The sequence below is a fragment of the Astyanax mexicanus genome, chromosome 2, assembly GCF_023375975.1.
Source record: "Astyanax mexicanus isolate ESR-SI-001 chromosome 2, AstMex3_surface, whole genome shotgun sequence".
In the NCBI taxonomy this organism is placed as follows: domain Eukaryota; kingdom Metazoa; phylum Chordata; class Actinopteri; order Characiformes; family Acestrorhamphidae; genus Astyanax; species Astyanax mexicanus.
The window spans coordinates 28740226-28765036 of record NC_064409.1 but is presented as its reverse complement, the minus strand read 5'-3'; the positions used below and the strand labels follow the sequence as shown (position 1 = coordinate 28765036).

Below are 24811 nucleotides of genomic sequence, written 5' to 3'. Positions count from 1 at the left end.
AAATTAACTGGCAACATGGCCTACCGATCCATAATGCACAAAGAAATTGAATATAAAGCTGATGTTCTAGTGTGATTTTCAAGGACTTTTTAATCTTGGGCCAGACCAAATACACATGATCTGAAGAGAACTAGTCTTCTACTTTAAGGAAAACCTGGAAATAGTTTGGCCCAAGCTGATTTTATACTTTAAAATGAACTGGCAACATGGAATACCGATCCATAATGCACAAAGAAATTGAATATAAAGCTGATGTTCTAGTGTGATTTTCAAGGACTTTTTAATCTTGGGCCAGAACAAATACACATGATCTGAAGAGAACTATTCTTCTATTTTAAGGAAAACCTGGAATTAGCCTGGCCCAAGCTGATTTTATACTTTAAAATGAACTGGAAACATGGTATAACGAGCCATTTTGCACAAAAAAAAAACACTGTTCCAGTACAAGTTTGAAGAATTTTTTAATCTTGGGCCAGAACAAATACACATGATCTGAAGAGAACTAGTCTTCTACTTTAAGGAAAACTTGGAATTAGCCTGGCCCGAGCTGATTTTATCCTTTAAAATGAATTGGCAACATGACATGAAAGCCATTTTGCACAGAAATAATGAATATAAAGCATTGATTTTGAGAATACCAGAACTCTTCATCTGATGTGTATTTGGTCTGAAAAAAAGTCCAAAATCATACTGGAATATCAGCTTTAAATAATATTTTTTTTGTGCTGCCATGTTGCCAATTAATTGTGCAGTCTAAAATCAGCTCGGGCCAGGCAAATCCCAAAATTTCCTTAAAGTAGAAGACTAGTACTCTTTAGATCATGTGTATTTGGTCTGGACCAAGATGAAAAAGTCCTTCAAAATCACACTAGAACATCAGCTTTACATAAAAAAATTGTGCTTTATGGATCGGTATTCCATGTTGCCAGTTCATTTTAAAGTATAAAATCAGCTTGGGCCAGGCTAATTCCAGGTTTTTCTTAAAGTAGAAGACTAGTTCTCTTCAGATCATGAGTATTTGTTCTGGCCCAAGATTAAAAAGTCCTTCAAAATCACACTAGAACATCAGCTTTATATTCAATTTCTTTGTGCATTATGGATTGGTATGCTATGTTGCCAGTTCATTTTAAAGTATAAAATCAGCTCGGGCCAGGCTAATTCCAGGTTTTCCTTAAAGTAGAAGACTAGTACTCTTCAGATCTTGTGTATTTGGTCTGGCCCAAGATGAAAAAGCCCTTCAAAATCACACTAGAACATCAGCTTTACATAAAAAAAATTGTGCATTATGGATCGGTATGCTATGTTGCCAGTTCATTTTAAAGTATAAAATCAGCTCAAGCCAGGCTAATTCCAGGTTTTACTTAAAGTAGAAGACTAGTTCTCTTCAGATCATGTGTATTTGGTCTGGCCCAAGATTAAAAAGTCCTTCAAAATCACACTAGAACATCAGCTTTATATTCAATTTCTTTGTGCATTATGGATCGGTAGGCCATGTTGCCAGTTAATTTTAAAGTATAAAATCAGCTTGGGCCAGGCTAATTCCAGGCTTTCCCTAAAGTAGAAGACTAGTACTCTTTAGTAGAGGCCGACCGATCGATCGGCCAGCCGATTTAATCGGCCGATTTTTGTTATTTTTTTTATCAATCGGCATCGGCCGATTTTCTTATTTGGCCGCGCCGATTTTAATCCGGCACATCTGCGGGCAGCTACTTGGAACGCAGCGCAAGGTTTCAAGAGTGAGCAAGACTTTCAACGGGTAAGGCATCCATTTTTACAATCCAGTGTCCCAAAGTCTATATTTTCTCTCATGATTAGTAATCTGTGATGTTGCTTCATTTACTGAAAAAGAATAGAATTTCAACTGCATCGGTGTTGTAGCATTTCTCTCCAAACGAAACTATGCTTAGCGTTGATGGCAGGAGTGCATTTGGAATGCGCCCTGACTATGCAAGGCAAGCCCTATCTATAAGCTCTAGTATAAAATAACTGACGTCTCTTCTTCAGAAACGAAAATCTAAGTAAATAAAATCAAATTAACACTTGATATTTTCAGTATTTAAATTATTTTTAGACGAAATGAAAAAGGGCAGGACTAAAACTGTTTAAGGATATTCGCAGCATCAGCTGCGCTGAAATAATAATTACTGGTTAGTCAGGATTATTAGAGGACTGTACTTCTCCTTATGTAAATAAGCTTTATTGTAAACGAATTAATAAAACAAATAGTTTCTAAAATAATGGAGTTAAAATAAAACATCTCTTTTTCCTTCACTACAAACAGACATTAAATCATGCCGCCTCCTGCTGTTCTGCTGTAAAACTCACCCGTTTAAAGCGGTTTGCGCTGTTAGATATTAAATGAAACGATGAGCAGAATTTTCTGTTTTGTCGGGTTCTACTTTAGAACCCCCTCCAGACTTTTCTGATAAAAGCTCATTTTATCCTGAACCTATAAAGTCCGCGCTCTTCAGCTTTCTCAACTCATTTTCCGCTCACGCACCGAACCTCCAGTACAGCTGATGAGACGCGTTTCTCTGGCTAAGGAGCTCATTTGAAGAAGAAAAAAAAAAACAGATAAAGCTATATTTAAATTACAGCACCTGTCTGTTTTTGCATTATTTATAATTTTATTCTTAATTTAAACGTCACCCATTTTTGTAAAATAATAGCTGCAGCCCTAATGTGAACATTTTATAACATTGTCCTCCCATGTCCATTCGTTTTCAACTGCATGGAGTTGAAGAAGAAATGAGCTTTGCCGTTTTGGAGTAACTATCTAAAGTTGTCACATTATGGAAGTCTTCTTGCACTCTGTTAAACATATTAAAATGAATAATTAATAGACTAACAGACTGCAACAAGTCATACATTTGTTAATTAGTAGGCCCCTACAGTAAATTTTATATAATAGCCAACATAATATTTCTACTATAAACATGAATATATAGTGTATATAGAACATATGTTATATAATGAATAAAATAAAATGTTATGGATAATACAATCTAAATAAAATTAATTTTTTTTTATTAACATATAGTGATATAGTAACATTAAAGTCACTATAAAATGCTAACCTTATTTTCAATAAATTGTGTGAAGTTTACAACTGTTGTGCCTCCTCTTACTAGTATGATTTTAAGCATGCCAAATAAATATAATACGATAGCATATCGGCCCTAAAAATCGGCAGGTCACATCGGCCATCGGCTGACTCTGACCACTAATGATCGGTATCGGCATCGGCCTTAGAAAAACCCATATCGGTCGGTCTCTACTCTTTAGATCATGTGTATTTGGTCTGGCCCAAGATGAAAAAGTCCTTCAAAATCACACTAGAACATCAGCTTTACATAAAAAAATTGTGCATTATGGATCGGTATGCTATGTTGCCAGTTCATTTTAAAGTATAAAATCAGCTTGGGCCAGGCTAATTCCAGGTTTTCCTTAAAGTAGAAGACTAGTTCTCTTCAGATCATGTGTATTTGTTCTGGCCCAAGATTAAAAAGTCCTTCAAAATCACACTAGAACATCAGCTTTACATAAAGAAAAATTGTGCATTATGGATCGGTATGCCATGTTGCCAGTTCATTTTAAAGTATAAAATCAGCTTGGGCCAGGCTAATTCCAGGTTTTCCTTAAAATAGAAGAATAGTTCTCTTCAGATCATGTGTATTTGTTCTGGCCCAAGATTGAAAAGTCCTTCAAAATCACACTAGAACATCAGCTTTATATTCAATTTCTTTGTGCATTATGGATCGGTATTCCATGTTGCCAGTTCATTTTAAAGTATAAAATCAGCTTGGGCCAAACTATTTCCAGGTTTTCCTTAAAGTAGAAGACTAGTTCTCTTCAGATCATGTGTATTTGGTCTGGCCCAAGATTAAAAAGTCCTTGAAAATCACACTAGAACATCAGCTTTATATTCAATTTCTTTGTGCATTATGGATCGGTAGGCCATGTTGCCAGTTAATTTTAAAGTATAAAATCAGCTCGGGCCAGGCTAATTCCAGGTTTTCCTTAAAGTAGAAGACTAGTACTCTTTATATCATGTGTATTTGGTCTGGCCCAAGATGAAAAAGTCCTTCAAAATCACACTAGAACATCAGCTTTACATAAAAAAAATTGTGCATTATGGATTGGTATGCTATGTTGCCAGTTCATTTTAAAGTATAAAATCAGCTTGGGCCAGGCTATTTCCAGGTTTTTCTTAAAGTAGAAGACTAGTACTCTTCAGATCATGTGTATTTGGTCTGGCCCAAGATGAAAAAGTCCTTCAAAATCACACTAGAACATCAGCTTTACATAAAAAAAATTGTGCATTATGGATTGGTATGCTATGTTGCCAGTTGATTTTAAAGTATAAAATCAGCTCGGGCCAGGCTAATTCCAGGTTTTCCTCAAAGTGGGAGAGTAGTTCTCTTCATCTGATGTGTATGTGTTCTGGCCCAAGATGAAAAAGTCTTTCAAAGTTTGCCAGTTCATTTTAAAGTATAAAATCAGCTTTGGCCAGGCTACTTCCAGGTTTTCCTTAAAGAAGAAGACTAGTACTCTTCAGATCATGTGTATTTGTTCTGACCCAACATGAAAAAGTTCTTCAAAATCACACTTGAACATCTGCCTCATATTTTTTGAGCGCAATGGCTTTTAAATATAATTTTATTAAATATATGTTTAATTATTTATTATATAATTATAAATTCAGTAATTAAAATAAATATTTTACAATATACAAAATTACATTTAATACGATATTGTATATTTACATTGTTAATAAACAGATGTACTGCTTTTCTTCATTCTATCTCCTTCAGTGTTGATCTGTGAGGTGTTTAATATAAACAGCGGGTGTTTGTGAACGCTCCCTTTAGTTCACGGTGGTTCAGTGAAGCGGCAGCTGCGAATATCAAACCAACTTCAGCCGGGGAATACGAGGCTGCGAATATCGAGCCAAACGAATCTGGAGCTGCGAATATCAAACCAACTTCAGCCTCGTCATCACAGACAGCTCTACGATGAGTGCATGGTTAAAAGATCCAAGGATGAATCCCTTCCTCGGGCACAATTGCCTAGCGCCACGGCCAGGCAAACTTCTGTTACACAGGCATTTGAACGCATTGCGCCATATGAAAGAAGCTCGCGAAGGCACCGTGAGATAACAGATGCCGTCGCGAAGTACCTGGCTAAAGGCATGATACCGATATACACAGTGTCTAAAAGTGGCTTCCAAAACCTTCTCTTGACGCTTGACAAAAGATACCAGCTTCCATCCCGCACATACTTCTGCCAAGTTGCCATACCAGAATTGTACACTACATGTAGGAACAAAGTTGAAACGGAGCTGAGAAACGTGGAGTACTACGCGACAACGACAGATATGTGGTCGAGCCGAACCGCTGAACCGTACCAAAGTCTCACTGTTCACTTCATAAGTGAACATTTTGAATTAAAGAGCCGTTGTCTGCAGACGTCGTACTTTCCTCTTGACCACACGGGAGAGAACATCGCTAATGGATTAAAAGATGCGTTGGCCAACTGGGGTTTAAATGAAGAGGGGCAAGTGTGCATAACCACAGATAACGCATCTAACATGATAAAGGCAGCCGAAATAAACCAGTGGAGCAGGCTACAGTGTTTTGGCCACAGACTCCATCTTGCGATCGGTAAGTGTCACATTAAAAGATATTTAAATACTGAACTCGGTCACTCTATTGATTATTCTGTGATCAGAAAAATAATGCCAATTTACTCTGAAAGACTTAATATTTTAGGGCTGGCCCGAATAGCGTTTTTTGACCTCCGGATATTCGGCACTGATTTAAAAAGACGGATTAAAAACCGAGTAAATATGAAAAAAATATCAGTATTGTGCATATTATTATGCATAATATTGATACAGGGCTAACGAACTTCAAAAGTGCTTTACTCACTCAAATAAACTGATTTCAGTACAGATAAGTGTGTAGATTAATCCAGGACTCCTCAGGTATTTGCAGCTACATCAGGGTGAATTGTGCATTTAAAGTGGCGCTTGGACATGAGTGGAAGACTTGGATAAAATAATTTAAAGCCAGGCGGACACTGTGCAATTGTTTAAATGCGTTGTAGAGTTCAGATTGTCTGCGCGAACCCGAACCTGATGCCCGAACTCGCGCCGGGTCAGCCGAGAATTCCCACCGCTTTCCTTTGCGCTCTGTCAGGTGGTGCTCCAGAAAATGGTCTGTGAGGTAGATCTGTTTTAATACAACAAATCACACTATGATCTTTATGATGTACCACAAGTTACACTGTTATAATCACACAGTGCTGCACGCGTGTCAGCAGCTGCAGCTCTGCCTGTTTTAAGCTCCGCGCGTGGGTTAATCGGTTTGCGCCGCACACATCGCCGGGGTGACGACGCGTCTTTTTGGGGCAGAAATAATATTTCTTTATTTTATTTATGCTATTGCGTGCCGTTTTTCGTTTATATCTTTTGGAATTCGTTAGATTGTAATTTTATTAGTATTTGGGGATTATTAAATAAAATATAAAAGTAATATATAAACAGTATAAATAAATATCAGTTTGTAGTATGAAGCTAACAGATCATGAGCGGAGAATGCTCCTTTCCCTCAGAGCTTCTTAAACTGGCAGCCCAAGTAAATCTACTTTTCTACATTTTGGTAATACCCAAAACACTGTTTTAAGCGCCGCTGACTCATAAGAAATAATAAAAAAGAAACATGTCACAAAAGAGGGTGCTTTTGGGGGGGTGCTGATTTCGATGCACCCCCGCCATGAAAAGCACGCCCTCTCAAGAGGGTTGTTTTTATTGATTATACTGAAATGAGACGTATTCCGAGTTTATTTGGCCAAAATACACAAACTAATGTCAGCGGATTATTTCAGCTTTTGATTCAATAGACATAGCGCGTGCCTGAGTTCGGGCATTGGGTCAGACATCGGGTTCAGTTCATGCGTTTTTTTTGGTAATATTACTTCTATAACAATATTTCTACTTTTGTGGTGTTTTTCGTTTTGATCTTTTGAAATTCGTTAGATTATATTTTTGTTAGTAATTGGGATTCGTTTAGTTGTTGTTTTTTTTTCAATTTCATATTTATATTTGTTATTCTAAAATTATTAGCTTCTAGCTTGTTGCTAGCTTCTTTGCCATTTAGCCTACAGAACTTCTCACTGATCTTTTTAATGAATGTTGATTTATTAATTTAATAGCTGTACCTAAGTATTTTAAGCCAGACAGACACTGTGTGATCTTTTTAATCAAGTGGTACTACTAGGCTTGGATGATAATGTAAATTACTCCTATTAACTACTATTTTTCAGAAAATGCACTTAAAGATGACAGAGTTGACCAAGCCATTGGTGTTTTTAAGAAGCTGGTTGGCCATTTCTCTGCCAGCTGGAAGAAGAAGACAGCTCTGACAGCCGCTCAGAAAGAATTCAAGCTTCCTGAACATTCACTAATTACAGAGTGCCAGACAAGGTGGGGAACCAAAGAGAAGATGATTGAAAGGGTTCTGGAGCAAAGTAAGGCCCTAACTCATGTGCTGTCAGCTGATAGGAGGACACGCCACCTAGTGCTCACCTGGCAAGACACAGAGGTTCTAGAGTCAATTCACAAGGCACTGCATCCTCTCCAAGAATTTACTGATGCACTATCAGGAGAAGAATATGTCAGTATTTCATATTTGAAGCCAGTGCTCCATCTTTTAAACACAAAAACACTTGCAGAGGATCCAGAGGACACAGACTTGACAAAGTCAATCAAGTCTAGAGTCATTAGCTACCTCCAGGATAAATACAACGATCCGGCCACACAAGAACTGCTTGACATTGCATCATTTTTAGACCCCCGATTCAAGACAAACTATATCAGCAAAGAAAATGTCCCTGCTGTTAAAGCAAGAATGAAGGCAGAGATGGAAGAAGGAGCAAGGAAGGTAAATAGATGGTTAGGGTTTGTAAAGATGATGCCTTCAACATAAGTAATATTACCAATTACAGTTATTAACTTATTAACTTAAAAATATTGATTTTTATTTTTTAATTATACAGGAGAAGAGATCACGTGTTACAGAGACACAGATTGTAACAGCCTCACCTGAAAAGCCAAAGAGGTCACTTGGCAGCTACTTCAAGAGTACAGCCATGTCTCCGGACTCATCTGTTCAGCTTAGTGACTTCATCAAGTGAACTTTCCAAGACTTAGCAGGCAGGCCCGCAAATATCTTTGTGCACCAGCAACAAGTTCACCCTCAGAAAGGCTCTTTAGTGCAGGAGGCAACATTGTAAACTGTCAGCGTTCATGCCTTAAGCCACATAAGGTGGATATGCTCATCTTCTTAGCAAGAAACCTGTGATCACTGGTTTCTGAATGTGCATGCAAGCATTTGATGATGCTACTTTTGCACTTAATGTGCAAAAAACTGATTTACTTTTAAGTTCATTTATTTGTAAAAATGCATCTCAAAACTCAAAGAGTTTAGGATAAAACTGAGATATTTTGCTTTTTTTAGCTTTTCTGCTAAGGCATGACTGTCCACAGCGGACCAGTCAGTTACTGATGTTGCAGTTATACCTTTTGTGCATGCAAGCATTTGATGATGCTACTTTTGCATTTAATGTGCAAAAAAACTGATTTACTTTTAAGTTAATTTATATTGTAAAAATGCATCTCAAAACTCAGAGTTTACAGTTACTGATGTTGCAGTTAAACCTTGTTATTTATTTTGTTGTTACTTGCAATTTAAAAATAAAACTGAAAACTGCATTTAATCTGAGATACCTGTGAATATTTTATGTGGAAGAAGTTTATAAATTTATTTGATAGATATGGTAACCACTAATACAGGTTTAGGTTTCTGATGGATTAAAAATAATCCATCAGAAACCTAATAATCGCAATTCTGTGGAAAAATCGCAATTAGATATTTTGCCCAAATCGTGCAGCCCTACAATGGTGCCTACTAGAGCATAGGATGGTGATGTGTAAGAAGGTCTAACACAATTGGAGACACTCTGTCACATTTAGAAATTATCAAAATGTCTTTCACCTGTTATTAATATTGAGCAGAGGCACAAAGGAGGGAATGTTCTGATATGACATGTAATTACAAAGTTATTCTAAATCTAGTTCTGAATTAAATGGTGCTTCATCAGAGTGATATTGTACAGAGGTCTTTAACATTGTGAGATTACAGCAAATACTGCAGCGTTACAGCAATTTAGGTTAGAAATTCCAAGGACGCACAGATTGCTTAATGCCTGGACACTATTGTAGGTGAAATGTTCACAAATGTTTTTAATGAATATTTACCAAGAGACTCTACAGTGTGCAACAAGACCGAAATGGAGGTGATAGGCCAAATATCCAGGGACTAGTTTCAATATAGCTATTTTCAAACAATTAGCAATTATGAATAAACAAAGCACTTTTGTCAGAGCCACTGTACTAAATATGGCAAAACCAATTAGATGTCAAAATAGTACAGTATGATTGACAAATACAAGTTTTTTGGAACAGCACCTCCCAGTGGTCAGATTGTTTCAGCACTTTGCAGGTCACTACAGTGTCTCCACCTGAACATAACTGCCAAGTCTCATCCAGATTGGGCAACATTCAGCCTGACAAAATGTCTGCTGAATGCTGATTGGCTGATGGTGTTCAGCCATGTTGATTGATTAAGTTGCCCTTTGAATATCCTTTAGAGGCTGTAGGATGCATGCAAAGTTTCAGCTTGCTATGTTGCACGGTTGCTGAGAAACAGTGTTCCAAATTTAACTGTTGAAGTGAATGGGGCATATATCCGGAAGGACTCATTTGCATATGGTGGCCATATTGTTAAAAAATTTCAACTTTTTCTTAATGAATATTGAAGCGCATGCTCTCACGAGTATTTTTGACCCAAGGAATCCATCCAAAAAAAGAATTATGAATGTAGGTCTTATGGTTCTTGAGTTATTGAGAAAAATGGGGAAAATGAATTTCCTTGTTTATAGCGCCCCCACTTAACCAATCGGTGCAATTTTTGTTGTCCCGAGATGCACTGATCCTACATCTACCTACCAAGTTTCATATCTCTACGACTTACGGTTTAGGCTGCACAACTGCTTTTTTCAGAGGAAAAAGAATAATAATAATAATATGAAAAATCTTAGCAAAAACAATAGGGTTCTGCGCTCCTTCGGTGCTTGAACCCTAATAATAAGAACAAAAAAAGCCTCTCTGGACAGATTTTGTATACATTCCTCGCCTGTCTCTGTCGCGCTCTGCGTGACTTTAGTTTCCGCCCGTTCTCGGGTTCCATATCTCCTTCTCCTTTGGGTCCGCATTGAACAACGCTTGGGTCCGGACCCGGACCGCGGTCTGCCCATTAATGACCTCTGTTCTATGCAAATGCCCGAATTTTCCTCTTCTGCTGAGGGCTGCTCTCACTGCTCAGCCACCACACTCGCTGCTACTGTGTTGCTAGATCCCTCTTAAAAAGTCCACACTAAACAGTTTTTTTCCCCCGCGAGACAGGTTTAAGCTTAATGAGAAATATAGTCACGTTTTAATCTCGCGAGATCTCGTGCCACGAGATCTCGTCACACCCCTAGGAATAAACTGCGTTTCTTCCCTGATTACAGTGTGAGCCTGTCTCGCAGACGAGCTGCGTTCAAACCAGTTAAGGCAACCTTATTTCAGAGCGGAGTCTGCTTTACACTAAAAGGCCATCTCAACCTTTGAAAAGTTACTTTATTTCAGTAATTTAGTTAAAAATGTGAAACTCATATTATATAGATGTATTACACACAGAGTGATCTATTTTAAGCGTTTATTTATTTTATTATTGATAATTATGGCTTACAGCCAATGAAACGCAAAAATCAGTGTCTAAGAAAATTAGAATATTATATAAGAGGAATTGATACTTTTGGCAGTGTGCCAAGTCCTGCTGGAAAATGAAATCTGCATCTCCATAAAAGTTGACAGCAGAGTGAAACATGAAGTGCTGTAAGATTTCCTGAGAAAACACAGCACTGACTTTGGACTTGATAATAACACAGTGGATCAACACCAGCAGATGACATGTCTCTCCAAACCATCACTGATCATCAGTAAATTTTACATTTCATTTGTAAATCAAGGGAGCAGAGTCTGGAGGAAGAGTGGAGAGACACACAGTCCAAACTGCTTGAGGTCTAGTGTGAAGTTTCCACAATCAGTGAAGAAAAATGACTGAAAAATCTTCCCCAGATTTGCTGAAATCACAGACCTCCAGGCAGAACCTCCTCGCAACTAAAATTTGGCATATGCGTGGCCTGACACATTAGTTTGGTGACCGGGGCAGTCAATTATTGGCCCATCAACTGAGAAAACTTACTGCCTTCAGATTAATATCCCAAATTAAGGATTCATCAGACAACATAGTATCCCACCCCAAGGAAATTAACTTAATTAAGTTTTTGTCAAATACTACATACACTACACTATATTCCAGTGAATGCTGCCCAAACCCAGATATAATGCATACATTTTTGAATAAACTAAAACTGCCTAGTTTAGACCCTGACACTGTACAGAATCTGGAGGACCCTGTTATTTTAGAGTAGACGGTAGATGCAATTTTCTCTATGAATAGTGGAAAAGCGCCAGGCCCAGATGGCTTTGGTATAAAGTTTTCCAACTCCTCTAATGTTCCTGAGGCAGGTTTTGCTTTGGACGCTGAGAACGCGTTTGATCGTTTAGAATAGGAATACCTTTTTTCAGTCCTACACAAGTTTGGCTTTGGGAATAATTTAAAATCATGGGTCAAGCTTCTTTACACCTCCCCTGCGGCCAGAATATGTACTAATTCTATTCTCTCTCCTTTTTTTCCTTTGGAACCTTTGTCTTTTGCCCTCAAAGAATTGTCAGACATACAGGGTATTATACGTCATAACATAGAAAATAAAGTCTCGTTGTATGCTGACGATCCCTTGCTATATTCAAGTTACCCCTCACTTTTAATTCCTGCTGCTCAGGTCATTTAAAAAGAGTTTGGCTCCTTTTCAGGATATAAGTTAAAATAAGAGTGAATACTTTCCTCTTAATTTTCTTACAGTCCAATTAGCGCAAACCAACATTCCCTTCCGACTAGCTCAAAATAGTTTTAAATACCTTGGTATTCATATATCTCATTCATTGAGATGGGGGGGGGGGGGCTTGCCCTACCAAATATTTTTATTATATTATTTTGCGGCCAATATACACAAGATTGGTTTTTGGATTAATGCACCAGACATCAACTGATGTGTACTGGAATTGCTATCATGCCATGGCTCATCTCTGAAGGCACTAATTTTTTCCTCCCTCCAATTTTACCTTTCCATTGTATACTCTTCTAATCCTTTAGTTTCGACCCTAATCCCGATCGATTACAACCACTTATTTACTCCCTCTAGACTAGATTGCACATTTGGCTCCTGAAATAACCTTTTACAGTTTCTCCGGATTATGTTCTAAATATAACATCTTGTGCACCAATATGTTTTGATGCTTTCAAATTCGCCATTGTGCTCAAACAATTTTGCCCCATTTCCAGGACTTTGGAGCAAAATATTAAAAGGAATACATTCATCCTCCTTTTGTCCTCCACTGAACTTAATACAGTTCCAACAAGTCCACAGGACATACCTTTTCTTTACACAATTGTTTTTATTTAACCACATTGGTGGGTTTTTAAGCATAAACGTCCAGTTTAAGATCACCCTCGGCTGGCTAATCTCTACGTCATACTGGGTATTGTTATCAGACCATGAGCCTGGGAACATTAAATATGTAAGCATTTGAGAATTTCTTAACCAGAATTTGCAGTGTCTCTATATCATTAAATTCCACTTTCCTACCGTAGATGAGGTTTTGTTACTCTGCCCATCATTGCTTGAACGTGTTGGGCTTCACAAATCCACAGACTTAGATCCACAGCTAGAGTCCTCCCAGTGAGACTGTACAATGGTACTGACTCTCGCACTGGATTCAGGATTGACCACAGTTCATTCACCCCCATGACTGAGAGCAAACAGCAAACTGTCTGAAGAAAAAACAAAAAATAAATAAACATAGCTTGAAAATGCACTCTTATCATGGCAACCATGCTAAACACAATTTTTAACATTTATAAACAAAAAACACTTAAAAATAAACAAGAACTCAAACTTGACTTCAAATAAAACAGGTGACAAAACACTATTTATACAATTATTAACGACATATTAACCAGAGGTATATTACATCTCCATAATACAATTTATGTTACTTCAGTATTTGAAACACGTACATTGTTAATATATCAAAGTATACTTATTTCTCATAAAATCTGAAGAAAATTCCTATATATAGCAATAAAAATAGCTGGACTCTCTGGTTACAATAGCTGAGAGAAGGACTTTGGATAAACTGCTTTCTATCATGAACAATGATAGTCATCCACTTCACACCACCATCATGAAGCAGAGGAGTGTGTTCAGTGGCAGACTGCTGTCACAGAGCTGCACAACAGACAGACTCAGAAAATCCTTCATTCCGAGAGCCATCAGACTCTTTAACTCCTCCCATCGGGGACGGGATGCTGCTGACGACTGAGTTTAATCAAGGCACACCACTTGGACATTATTCAACAACTTAATTATTTATATTAACACTTCCCCAACCTCGCTTACATTTAAGTATACCTTACTCATGATTGGGTATTCACATTTTCACATTCTCTTTTTTGAACTGTCTTGTAACGTATGCATACTTATATTATATTATAGTTCTATGTCACATCAGTCACTTTCGTAATCGATGTCATTGCACTTTACTCTGTTAATTATTTAATTATTTATGACCATTAGCAACATCTGCTGCACTGCTCCGTTTACAGATAGATCCTTACCTTGTATAGTTAGTTTTTTATAGCCTTATATATTTTCTATTCTTCTGTGTTTTGATTTGTCTGAGTATGTTTCTTATTGTATTGTGTTGTTGCTGCTGGATGCCTAAATTTCCTTCGGGATAAATAAAGTATCTATCTATCTATCTATCTATCTATCTATCTATCTATCTATCTATCTATCTATCTATCTATCTATCTATCTATCTATCTATCTATCTATCTATCTATCTATCTATCTATCTATCTATCTATCTATCTATCTATCTATCTATCTATCTATCTGGACATTATCCTTCAGGATTAATTAGAGCTGAAAGAGCGAGTTACAGCGTGTGTTCAGCTTGTTTTCCGCTGCGGGGTTACATCAAGTCACTCCCCCCATCCTTTGGAGAAAGAAAACACCATTACTGGTTCAGATAACAATAATATCTACCCAGTGAAAGGGAGCAGTTTATACTTTTATATGATGATTGTCAACACTTTATAGCAAAATATAGAGCTGCCAAAAAACTTATTCCAAATAAATATATATTTTATTTTATATGTCCGAAAATAAAAATAGAAAAGCGCTGAAAAGCTCCTGGTTTTTACCATATTTTACCATGTTCAATTGAATAATTAAAGTGTCTTCTAAAATGCTTCTAAGTAATATTAATTCATAGAATTGCCTCTGAATTATTTAATTTTGGAGTGATAAGCCTTCAAATGTGAGTATGTAATTTCAGGCGGAAATTGGTAAAAATAGGCTTGGAGCTTAATAGGTTAATTTATTTATAAACGCTGTTCTCACTCGATCCGTTTTACTGTGGGCGGTGTTGTGCGACATCCTTCTCTTGAAGCGAGATTGCGGTGGAGTAGCCACGCTCAGTTGCTCGCCGGTCTTAAGTGCGCAGCGGGGAGATCGCGGTGGAGTAGCCACGCTCAGTCGCTCACCGGGCCGACATGCGCCGCAGGAAGATCGCGGTGGAGTAGGCACGCTCAGTCGCTTGCCAGACCGGCGTGCGGCGCGGGGAGATCGTGGTGGAGTAGCCGCGCTCAGAACTAAAATGTGTGTTATGAACTAAACTCACGCCCTATACCACACGCGCTACTCAGAAAAACCTCGTCATGAACTGCACAGCCAATAACAGATTTAACTCTAATCACGTCAGACCACCACATCAAAGCGAAAAGAGCGCACATGGATAATCAAAATGACCAATATGACGTAAAAACCATATGTTGACAAAGTTGTAGACGACGGAGGCCGAGCAGAACCTCCTTAGGACCTTTTCTTTCCATTCATTTGTGCATTTTCTTGTAAGATCTCGCTCGAACGCTAGCTGCACAAGTTGTGCCTTGCGAGTATGGTGCATAGAACATCAGTGGTCCGTAAAAACATTCTTCAAGACTGAAAATGAATCCTCACACATGGCTGTGGAAGCACCAAACGTTCAAGCAAGTTTCATCACAATCAGGACGCTTGGCATGGCTTCCAATGTATTGTTGTGGTTCTGAAGGAGTCGTTTCGAGTCCACTTTCTTTCCAGTTTCTTTTTCGCATTCCATTTGAGTTTGAAAAAATGTTCTTGCCACAACAAACTCTTCCTCCACTGTGGTAAAACCGGCCAGGTCAGTGATATGTTTAAAAAGGTTTGTCTAAAAATGTATCGCTTTTCTGATCAAAAGCATCAAGTGCACGAGCAAGCTGAGTATTCTGTTCTTTGAAATGCTGATTCAGCTCTCCAAGCACATTATCAATTGCACTGTAAAACAGTCTTCATAATTCTGTCTCGTCAGTATCCTTCTATCCAGTCGTACCTTCAACCAAATACTGACTCATATTCTTACTGAATGTACTTCGCCGATTTGTGGGAGTCACAAGAGCATTACTATCTGTGACAGCACGCCAGAGGTCAGCAAACTCGGTCACAGCGCAGTTTACGCATTCAGTAGGGCAAGCAACTAGTTCAAGTCCTGTTAAAAGATCCATGTCCTCACCCTGGAGGAGCTTATTTGGGGGGGGGTCTAAAAGCTTTGGCAGCTTTTGTACAAGACGTGCAATGAACATGAAGTTTGTCTCAATCTCGGACAAGAAAGAAGTAATGTCCTGGTAAGATGCAATGATGTCAGATACTGTGGCGAAATGGCCAGTCCATCTCTGATCAAGCAGTCGCTTTAATCGCTCGCCCTTATACTGTGCTGCAACAGACGGCTTTCTGAAAAAATTGTACATGGTGTTACAAATATAAAAAAAAAAAAACTTAACTGCCTTTTCTACTGTCAGCCCGTGAACCACTACCAGGTGCAGTTGGTGGTTTAAGCAATGCACATAGGGTATTTCTCGACCTAGTTTCTCTTGTAATAACTTCTGGACGCCACGTGCTTCCCTGACATTAGGGATGCTCCGTCATATACTTGACTTATTGTGTCGATCAGTGTCTTTACATCTTTTGCACTGACAGTAGCTACAGTGAGAAGGCGCTCCATTGCTTCATATAGTTCAGATACGAAGCGAAGAACAACGGATATGTTTTCACACCCAGTGGGGTCTCGCGTTCCATCTACCTTAATGGTGTACCATGATTCCCCTACTTCTTCCACTATGGCCTCAGTCAATACATTTCTCAATGTGGAAATCAGTTCGTTCTGTATGTCCGGACTCGTGTAAGTTGCGTTGTATGTAGTTTTGACTATTTCTGCCAGTTCAGAGTCTTTCTTAATTGTGTAATCCAGGAGAGATAAAAACAGACCACTATCTCCATCTGCCATGTCATCAAAAGCATTAGCATTTCCTCTTAAGGGTAACTGGTTTTCTGCTAGAAATCCCACAACATCAAAAAGAGCAGAAATGTAGTACCTGAGTCATGCAAGTTATATGCTCTTTCGAAGTGGAGTGTTTATGAAACCCTTTCTCTCTCTCTGTAGCATGTTTCCAGTCACGGTACCCCTTATGAGGTAAAGTTGAGTCAGTAGCACGAGCACCGGCGAACTTTCTGCACGGATAACAAAAGGCTGCATCGGCGTGGACGCTGTACTCTAGCCATTCTCGATTATGGTACCACGAAGCTACAAAAAAGCGATTCTTACCCTGAAAAAGACGTACGGGGTACTAATGCAGGGTGACTTGGTTGGGTTTTTCAATCCCAAGATCATTAGGGATCTGCTGTAAATGTCCAGAATTTTCCAAATTGAAATCTTTGCCGGTTGACGTTGCCTCCGCCGCGAACTTCAGAACTAGCATGACTGAAATTAGCATGTTCACTCCTCATGTCGAAGTCAAGCACATTTGTTTCAGCGTTAGTTTTTCCTTTGGCTCCTTGGGTAGTGACTGAAGATGGCACTTGAAACCATTTTCTTATATCCATTGAGCTGTAGCTTAACATGTTCTCTGGATAAAAAATAGAGGTGTCTGCAAGGCTGTTATTTAAGCAAGGCTGTTGTGTGCTGCTTATTAATTCCGTACTGAGACAGTAGTTTGTTAGAGGCTCGCTTTGTATTTTTGTCTGTTTCAGAACATACATGAAAATTTAATGTTCGACTAAATAAAACAGTAAAACATTGCTAAATTAATGTGTGAGATTTTTTTCCACATATAAATTATTTCATATATGAAAAAATGTTGTGGGGGGAACGACACTGTCACTGCACTGCCCCCAAATGCCCGCCCTTAGCCACGGCCCTGTCGCGGTGAAGTAGCCGCAGGGAGATCGCGGTGAAGTAGGCACACTCGGTCGCTTGCTAGACTGGTGTGCGCCGCGGGGAGATCATGATGGAGTAGCCGTGCTATAGCCGCTCGCTGGACCGGCGTGCGCTGCAGGGAGATCGCGGTGGAGTAGCCGCGCTCAGTCGCTCACTGGGCCGGCGTGCACTGCGGGGAGATTGCGGTGGAGTAGCCGCGTTCAGTCGCTCGCCAGACCGGTGTGCGTCGCGGGGTGATTGCGGTGGAGTAGCCGCGAGGGTTGGGGCGGGGCTAGTGACATCACACCCTGCATTGTTTAATATTATCGGCAAAAAAAAAAAAAAACAATGCGATGTCAATTTTTTCCCCAATATCGTGCAGCCCTATATTACACCACTGTTAGTATTGTAACAATGTTAGTATTTTATTACTGTGGCACATTGTTTTAAAACTCATTTGGGACCCCAGAAGTAGGAAAAAATCTTTTTCTATAGTAGCGCTTTAAAATGACAATATTATCGTTTATTTCTGGGACGATAGATTGTCTTGAAAATTCTGTTATCGTGACAGGCCTATATGTGATCAAATATTACTGTGGATTTTTTTTGTGAATAGAACATTCAATATAATGTAAGAAAATGTCAAATTGCACTTTGGGTCTAATTCCCAGGGCATTATCTTCACATTCCCCAAGTCATCTAAAATAACTGGCTGTCAAGAGTTAAGAAACAATGTATCAGACATTCTGAAGAACAAATTTACATTGTATTACATGCCATGTTTACAGGGTCATTAGAAAAAATGTGGAATAGAGCGTTTAAGAAATATTTATTTCAAATACTTAAACATCTTAAGTATTTTAGGTCCATTTATAGTGTTTATGGAACTAAAATATTTAGTTTTGTAACGGAGGCAGTGTTAACGTTGTTGGTGTAACTCTTAAGGTCTTTATTTATATTTTTCAGCTGTTTTTCTGCTAATAAAGTCTAATTTCTTCATATATTGTGTAATTTTGTGGGACAAAGTACACCCAATAGTAATTAAAGCCTTAACTTAAAGTCTTAATGTTTGATATATGTAATAATCGTACAGTAATTCACAAACCTATATTAAAGCCCAGTTATGCAAAAAAAACTATAAATAAATAATATAAATGCCGTGATACGTGAAACCGCCAGAATCTTAAAAAAAAACATGATATGCATCAGTCTAGCCTTATCTCAGAGTCTCCGTCTTTTTCATTGTATAATACTACATTCTTGTATGAGTATTTTTTTTTTTGTTATTATGTTATATTTATGATATATGTGTATTTGTGTGTTTCTGTATATAACTTCCTGGAACGGGGGAAAAATAGTCTTTTTATGTTATAATTTATTATCTGTATTATATCCATGTCTAGCTTTTGCACAGCGTTGTGCTTAAATGCGGCTTTTTGCTGTTAAAATCTACCTGCTTAACTGCAGCATGCATTTAACCCTCGTGCCCTTCTAAAAAAATCTGCACCCTCAGGACACCTGAAGATTATTTTACATAAAACAAACAGTAGACAGATGGGGCATTGGTGGTAATTAGAGTCTTGGATATGTCAAAGATTAGCAACAAAATTGTTTTGATTGTGTCAGATTTAAAATTTTGCACCCTCTGGACACCTTTGTGGCATAAATGTACACGCACAATCAGCAATAAAATCCTCATATGTAATTTTTTTTTTATATATATAAAATCACTTAATCAACTTTTGCCCTGATCAAAATGATCAAATATTCAATCATTTCCAGGATTTTAACCCTTTAAATGACCGTTTAATTACATGAATTATTAATTATTCCATAAAAAACTACAAAAATTTAATTATTTCCCATATAATAAATAGTATATGGATGGGACATTGGTGGAAATTAGAGTCTTGGATATGTCAAAAATTAGCAACCAAATCGATTTGATTGCATCATTATTTTTTATGTAGTGCCAAAAACTCCCACTGGATACCTTCGGGGCCAAAAATGCCCCATTGACGTCCATTGAAACCACATTTTTTATCTCACTGCAATTTCAGTATAAAACCATGCTTTTTTAAATGTTAGTATTTAATTTTGAAGAAAAGTAGTAATATTTGACATATTTGTATTCCACTGGATTCAACCATTTTTCCATTTTAGGCTGATGAATGCAATTCTTGTAATTTTGCCAGTTATATTATGGAGCCATGTGACTAACAGGGGATCCCCCAGGAGAGTGTGTGTGTGTTCAGTTTAGAAAGAAATAAGTAAAGAAAGAAAAAACACTTTTGTTGTCATTTTCATTGCTGTCATAAATGTACAATGGAATTACAATTTCACTCTAACCCCAAACCGTAACAACAATACACACATGTGGAGCATGAGACAGCCATGAGAGGTGGCTGGGGAGCAATTGGGGTTAGAGCCTTTGCTCAAGGGCCCATAGTGGTCCTAATGAAGGTTGGGGAATGATGAGGGCTGACTTCTCCAACCTCTGGACCAATTTTGCTCCTAAAAGTTTAGTTTAGTTCAGCATGTGACCTGGTGCTCTGGTGGCCGTATCAGTTGTTTCTGTATGAGCAGCAACAGGGGCCTGTAAATCCACCACTATGACAACAGCAGCTGCTCTCTGGCACCATGGATTTCCTCAGCTCATCTAAGAACAGCCTCTGTCTGTATGTTCTTTGCTGGTTCCAGGAGGGATCCACAGCAACAAACTGTGAATGCTGCACCAATTGTTCCACATATTATGGAAAGCAGAAAGCTTGTCCTTCTTGTGTCAACAAGGACAGGTGAGACGATCATCGAATCAGAGGCTGGCACTTATCACTTGAAATTGTTTGTGGGACAGGGTGGCTCTGCAGACTCTCCAATTCTGGTCATCCCACAGGCTGCGGGTAGATTCACCTTCAGACCGGTACACACCTGCCAGCATGAGAAGACCCATGTATGCTCTAATCTCTGTTTTATCACTCCGTCCCAACACTGAACGCCTCCCAAGCAGGTTTGTCATTTGTAAAATCAGCTGGATCATGTCAGGAGTGAAGAAAAGGTCAAAAGAAGATGCCACATCATGGATTCTGGCTATGGCATATCTTGTGGGCCCTGGAAGCATGCCACTGGGTGCCTAAATGTGGCACAGTGTCTTGGATTGAGATGGAGACCAAACTTGCCCATTTTTCGCTGTCCACTCACTGTTAGGATGGGCAGAATCCAAATGTCCTCTTTACTTTCAGAGGAAGGGTCAGAGGCGCTCTCAGGAATTGAGTACTCCAGTGACCATTCCATTTCAGACTCCTAACCGAAGCTTGTGTCTTCTTCAGAGGATTCCTGCAGCTCAGTGGTAGATAAAGGCTGCATGATCATTTCCAATGCTTTCTCTAGGGGTGTGACGTAGAGACCGACCGATATGGGTTTTTCTAAGGCCGATGCCGATACCGATCATTAGTGGTCAGAGTCAGCCGATGGCCGATGTGACCTGCCGATTTTTAGGGCCGATATGCTATCGTATTATATTTATTTGGCATGCTTAAAATCATACTAGTAAGAGGAGGCACAACAGTTGTAAACTTCACACAATTTATTGAAAATAAGGTTAGCATTTTATAGTGACTTTAATGTTACTATATCACTATATGTTAATAAAAAAAAAATTAATTTTATTTAGATTGTATTATCCATAACATTTTATTTTATTCATTATATAACATATGTTCTATATACACTATATATTCATGTTTATAGTAGAAATATTATGTTGGCTATTATATAAAATTTACTGTAGGGGCCTACTAATTAACAAATGTATGACTTGTTGCAGTCTGTTAGTCTATTAATTATTCATTTTAATATGTTTAACAGAGTGCAAGAAGACTTCCATAATGTGACAACTTTAGATAGTTACTCCAAAACGGCAAAGCTCATTTCTTCTTCAACTCCATGCAGTTGAAAACGAATGGACATGGGAGGACAATGTTATAAAATGTTCACATTAGGGCTGCAGCTATTATTTTACAAAAATGGGTGACGTTTAAATTAAGAATAAAATTATAAATAATGCAAAAACAGACAGGTGCTGTAATTTAAATATAGCTTTATCTGTTTTTTTTTCTTCTTCAAATGAGCTCCTTAGCCAGAGAAACGCGTCTCATCAGCTGTACTGGAGGTTCGGTGCGTGAGCGGAAAATGAGTTGAGAAAGCTGAAGAGCGCGGACTTTATAGGTTCAGGATAAAATGAGCTTTTATCAGAAAAGTCTGGAGGGGGTTCTAAAGTAGAACCCGACAAAACAGAAAATTCTGCTCATCGTTTCATTTAATATCTAACAGCGCAAACCGCTTTAAACGGGTGAGTTTTACAGCAGAACAGCAGGAGGCGGCATGATTTAATGTCTGTTTGTAGTGAAGGAAAAAGAGATGTTTTATTTTAACTCCATTATTTTAGAAACTATTTGTTTTATTAATTCGTTTACAATAAAGCTTATTTATATAAGGAGAAGTACAGTCCTCTAATAATCCTGACTAACCAGTAATTATTATTTCAGCGCAGCTGATGCTGCGAATATCCTTAAACAGTTTTAGTCCTGCCCTTTTTCATTTCGTCTAAAAATAATTTAAATACTGAAAATATCAAGTGTTAATTTGATTTTATTTACTTAGATTTTCGTTTCTGAAGAAGAGACGTCAGTTATTTTATACTAGAGCTTATAGATAGGGCTTGCCTTGCATAGTCAGGGCGCATTCCAAATGCACTCCTGCCATCAACGCTAAGCATAGTTTCGTTTGGAGAGAAATGCTACAACACCGATGCAGTTGAAATTCTATTCTTTTTCAGTAAATGAAGCAACATCACAGATTACTAATCATGAGAGAAAATATAGACTTTGGGACACTGGATTGTAAAAATGGATGCCTTACCCGTTGAAAGTCTTGCTCACTCTTGAAACCTTGCGCTGCGTTCCAAGTAGCTGCCCGCAGATGTGCCGGATTAAAATCGGCGCGGCCAAATAAGAAAATCGGCCGATGCCGATTGATAAAAAAATAACAAAAATCGGCCGATTAAATCGGCTGGCCGATCGATCGGTCGGCCTCTAGTGTGACGAGATTAAAACGTGACGATATTTTTCATCAGACATAAACCTGTCCCGCGGGAAGAAAAAAAACAAACGCTCTCTTCAGTCAATCAGATCTGTGTAGACGCGGTAAGGAAAAAAGAAATAAATAAACGCACCGCTCCTCACGTGGGATCGAACCCGTGTTGTCAGTGCCGCGGTCCCGCTGCTCCGGCTGTTGAATTGGGACGCGGCCGTGAAAAAACGCCTTTATAAGGAGATAGGAAGCCCGAAAACGGGCAGAAAAACGAGAATGGGTGGAAAGTCACGCCGAGCGCGCTGGTGTGATTTTACTCAAGCACCTTTACTTAAGACACGGGAAACACATCCCTCAAAGATGACCTTTTTTCACCCATAAAATATCTGTGTGCTTACAGATTCATACACACTCTCATTTTCTCGCTCGCTCGCGCTCTCTCTCTCTCTCTCTCTCTCTCTCTCTCTTATATTGCACTATTGTCTTCCTTCTTACATATGTTTGTGTCTTGTTGTATTGTACATATAGTGTCTCCCACTCTTTTATATTATATATCTATTTCTTTTTTTACTTATATTTATATATCTATTTCTCCCCCACACTACTGCACCTTGTTTCTGTCTCATGTATGTCTATTTGTGTCCCTGCTGTATTGTACCCATAGTGTCTGCCATTCTCTTTTATTATCTATTATCTGTACTTGCTGTAAAATTGGGAAGGAGAGTAACGAAAATTCAATTCTCTGTATGTCCTGTACATATACAGTATTGACAATAAAACTACTTGACCTGACCTGACTTGACACGACACACACACACACACGACACACGACACACACACACACGACACACACACACACGACACACACACACACGACACACACACACACACGACACACACACACACACGACACACACACACACACGACACACACACACACACGACACACACACGGGTCCCCTGTCAGTCACATGGCTCTGAAACTGCATTGAGGCCAAAAATGTGGTTTCAATGGAAGTCAATGGGGAATTTTTGGCCACAAAGGTGTCCAGTGGGAGTATTTGACACTACATAAAAAATAATAATGCAATCAAATCCATTTTGTTGCTAATTTTTGACATATCCAAGACTCTATTTACCACCAATGTCCCATCTGTCTACTGTTTGTTTTATGGAAAATAATCAACTTGTGTGTGTGTTTTTTTTTTTTTTTTGCAAATATTGCAATATTTTAAATAATTAAACTGGTAGTTTTGAGTAGGTTAAGAGGGGTTAAGGTGTAGCAGAAATCTCAATAAGACGCTGGTGAAAAAGAAGTTCAGCATCGCGGTAGAGGAGAGAAGCAGGTGTTGGCGGTAACGTTACTGTGCCTGTGGAACTTGAGGGTGTTAGTTTTGCTGCATTTTAACACATACTAAACAGTACTGATCCGTGCGTATTTCTAAAATATTAAAACACACCTACCTACACAAATATCCACACAAAACCTGTTGATTTGCTGACAAAATCAGTAGCCGGCTAGAGTACCGATTAAAGTAGCTGTAGTACCGATTTAAGTAACATAAGTACCGGTTAAACTCGTGTCACTAAGGTTCACTAACCTTTGTCTGTGATGTGAATCACGGAACACTCCTACAGGAGATGCAGTCAGTAAGGATGGGCGAAGGGTGTAATGCCAGAGTTTGAACAGAGCGCTGCGGTGACCTTCAGGAAGCTGTTTCCTCTCACTGTGCCCCCTAGTGTGGAGGAGGACAACCTGTCGCAGTGCTGCAGTTCCAGTCTGCAGCAATACATACTCGGACTGGAGCACCTCCAAAGAGGAGGGGCTTACCTCCAAGTGGGAAGTCCACCGTTTGTGCGCGAGACCGCTCTCACCACGGCTCCGGCGAATGTCATAATAAAAGTCTTCCTTGATTATTATTACTATTATTCTATTACATCAAATGTAATGTTATATAGAATCTACTATCACATTATATTATATTATATTATATTATATTATATTATATTATATTATATAAAAGTCTACATCGTATAGCAGGGAGACCTCACTCAACACAGCTCAATTTCTCTGCCGTGATTAAAAAGCTCATGGATGTCAATAAATATATTAGTCAACAATTAATGATTATTTATATTTCTTAAATGTCAATATAATAA

General features: G+C 38.5%; 1 protein-coding gene across 3 annotated transcripts in view; it reads right to left on the bottom strand.

The window, feature by feature from the left end:
• Positions 1 to 24440, bottom strand: part of LOC103041329 (GEN1 Holliday junction 5' flap endonuclease) — a 60645-nt gene extending 36205 nt beyond the window's left edge. The window contains exons 1-2 of one of the 3 annotated variants that reach the window (XM_022671515.2): positions 24253 to 24440; positions 12874 to 13058 (exon numbers count right to left, since the gene is read on the bottom strand). In XM_022671515.2, coding sequence (XP_022527236.2) covers positions 12874 to 13034 — 161 coding nt within the window. In that variant the 5' untranslated portion in view covers positions 13035 to 13058; positions 24253 to 24440. Of the gene's footprint in view, positions 1 to 12873; positions 13059 to 24252 lie in introns of those variants that run through there. The other 2 variants (XM_022671516.2, XM_022671518.2) reach the window with 2 other exon arrangements.
• Positions 24441 to 24811: the final 371 nt, after the last annotated feature.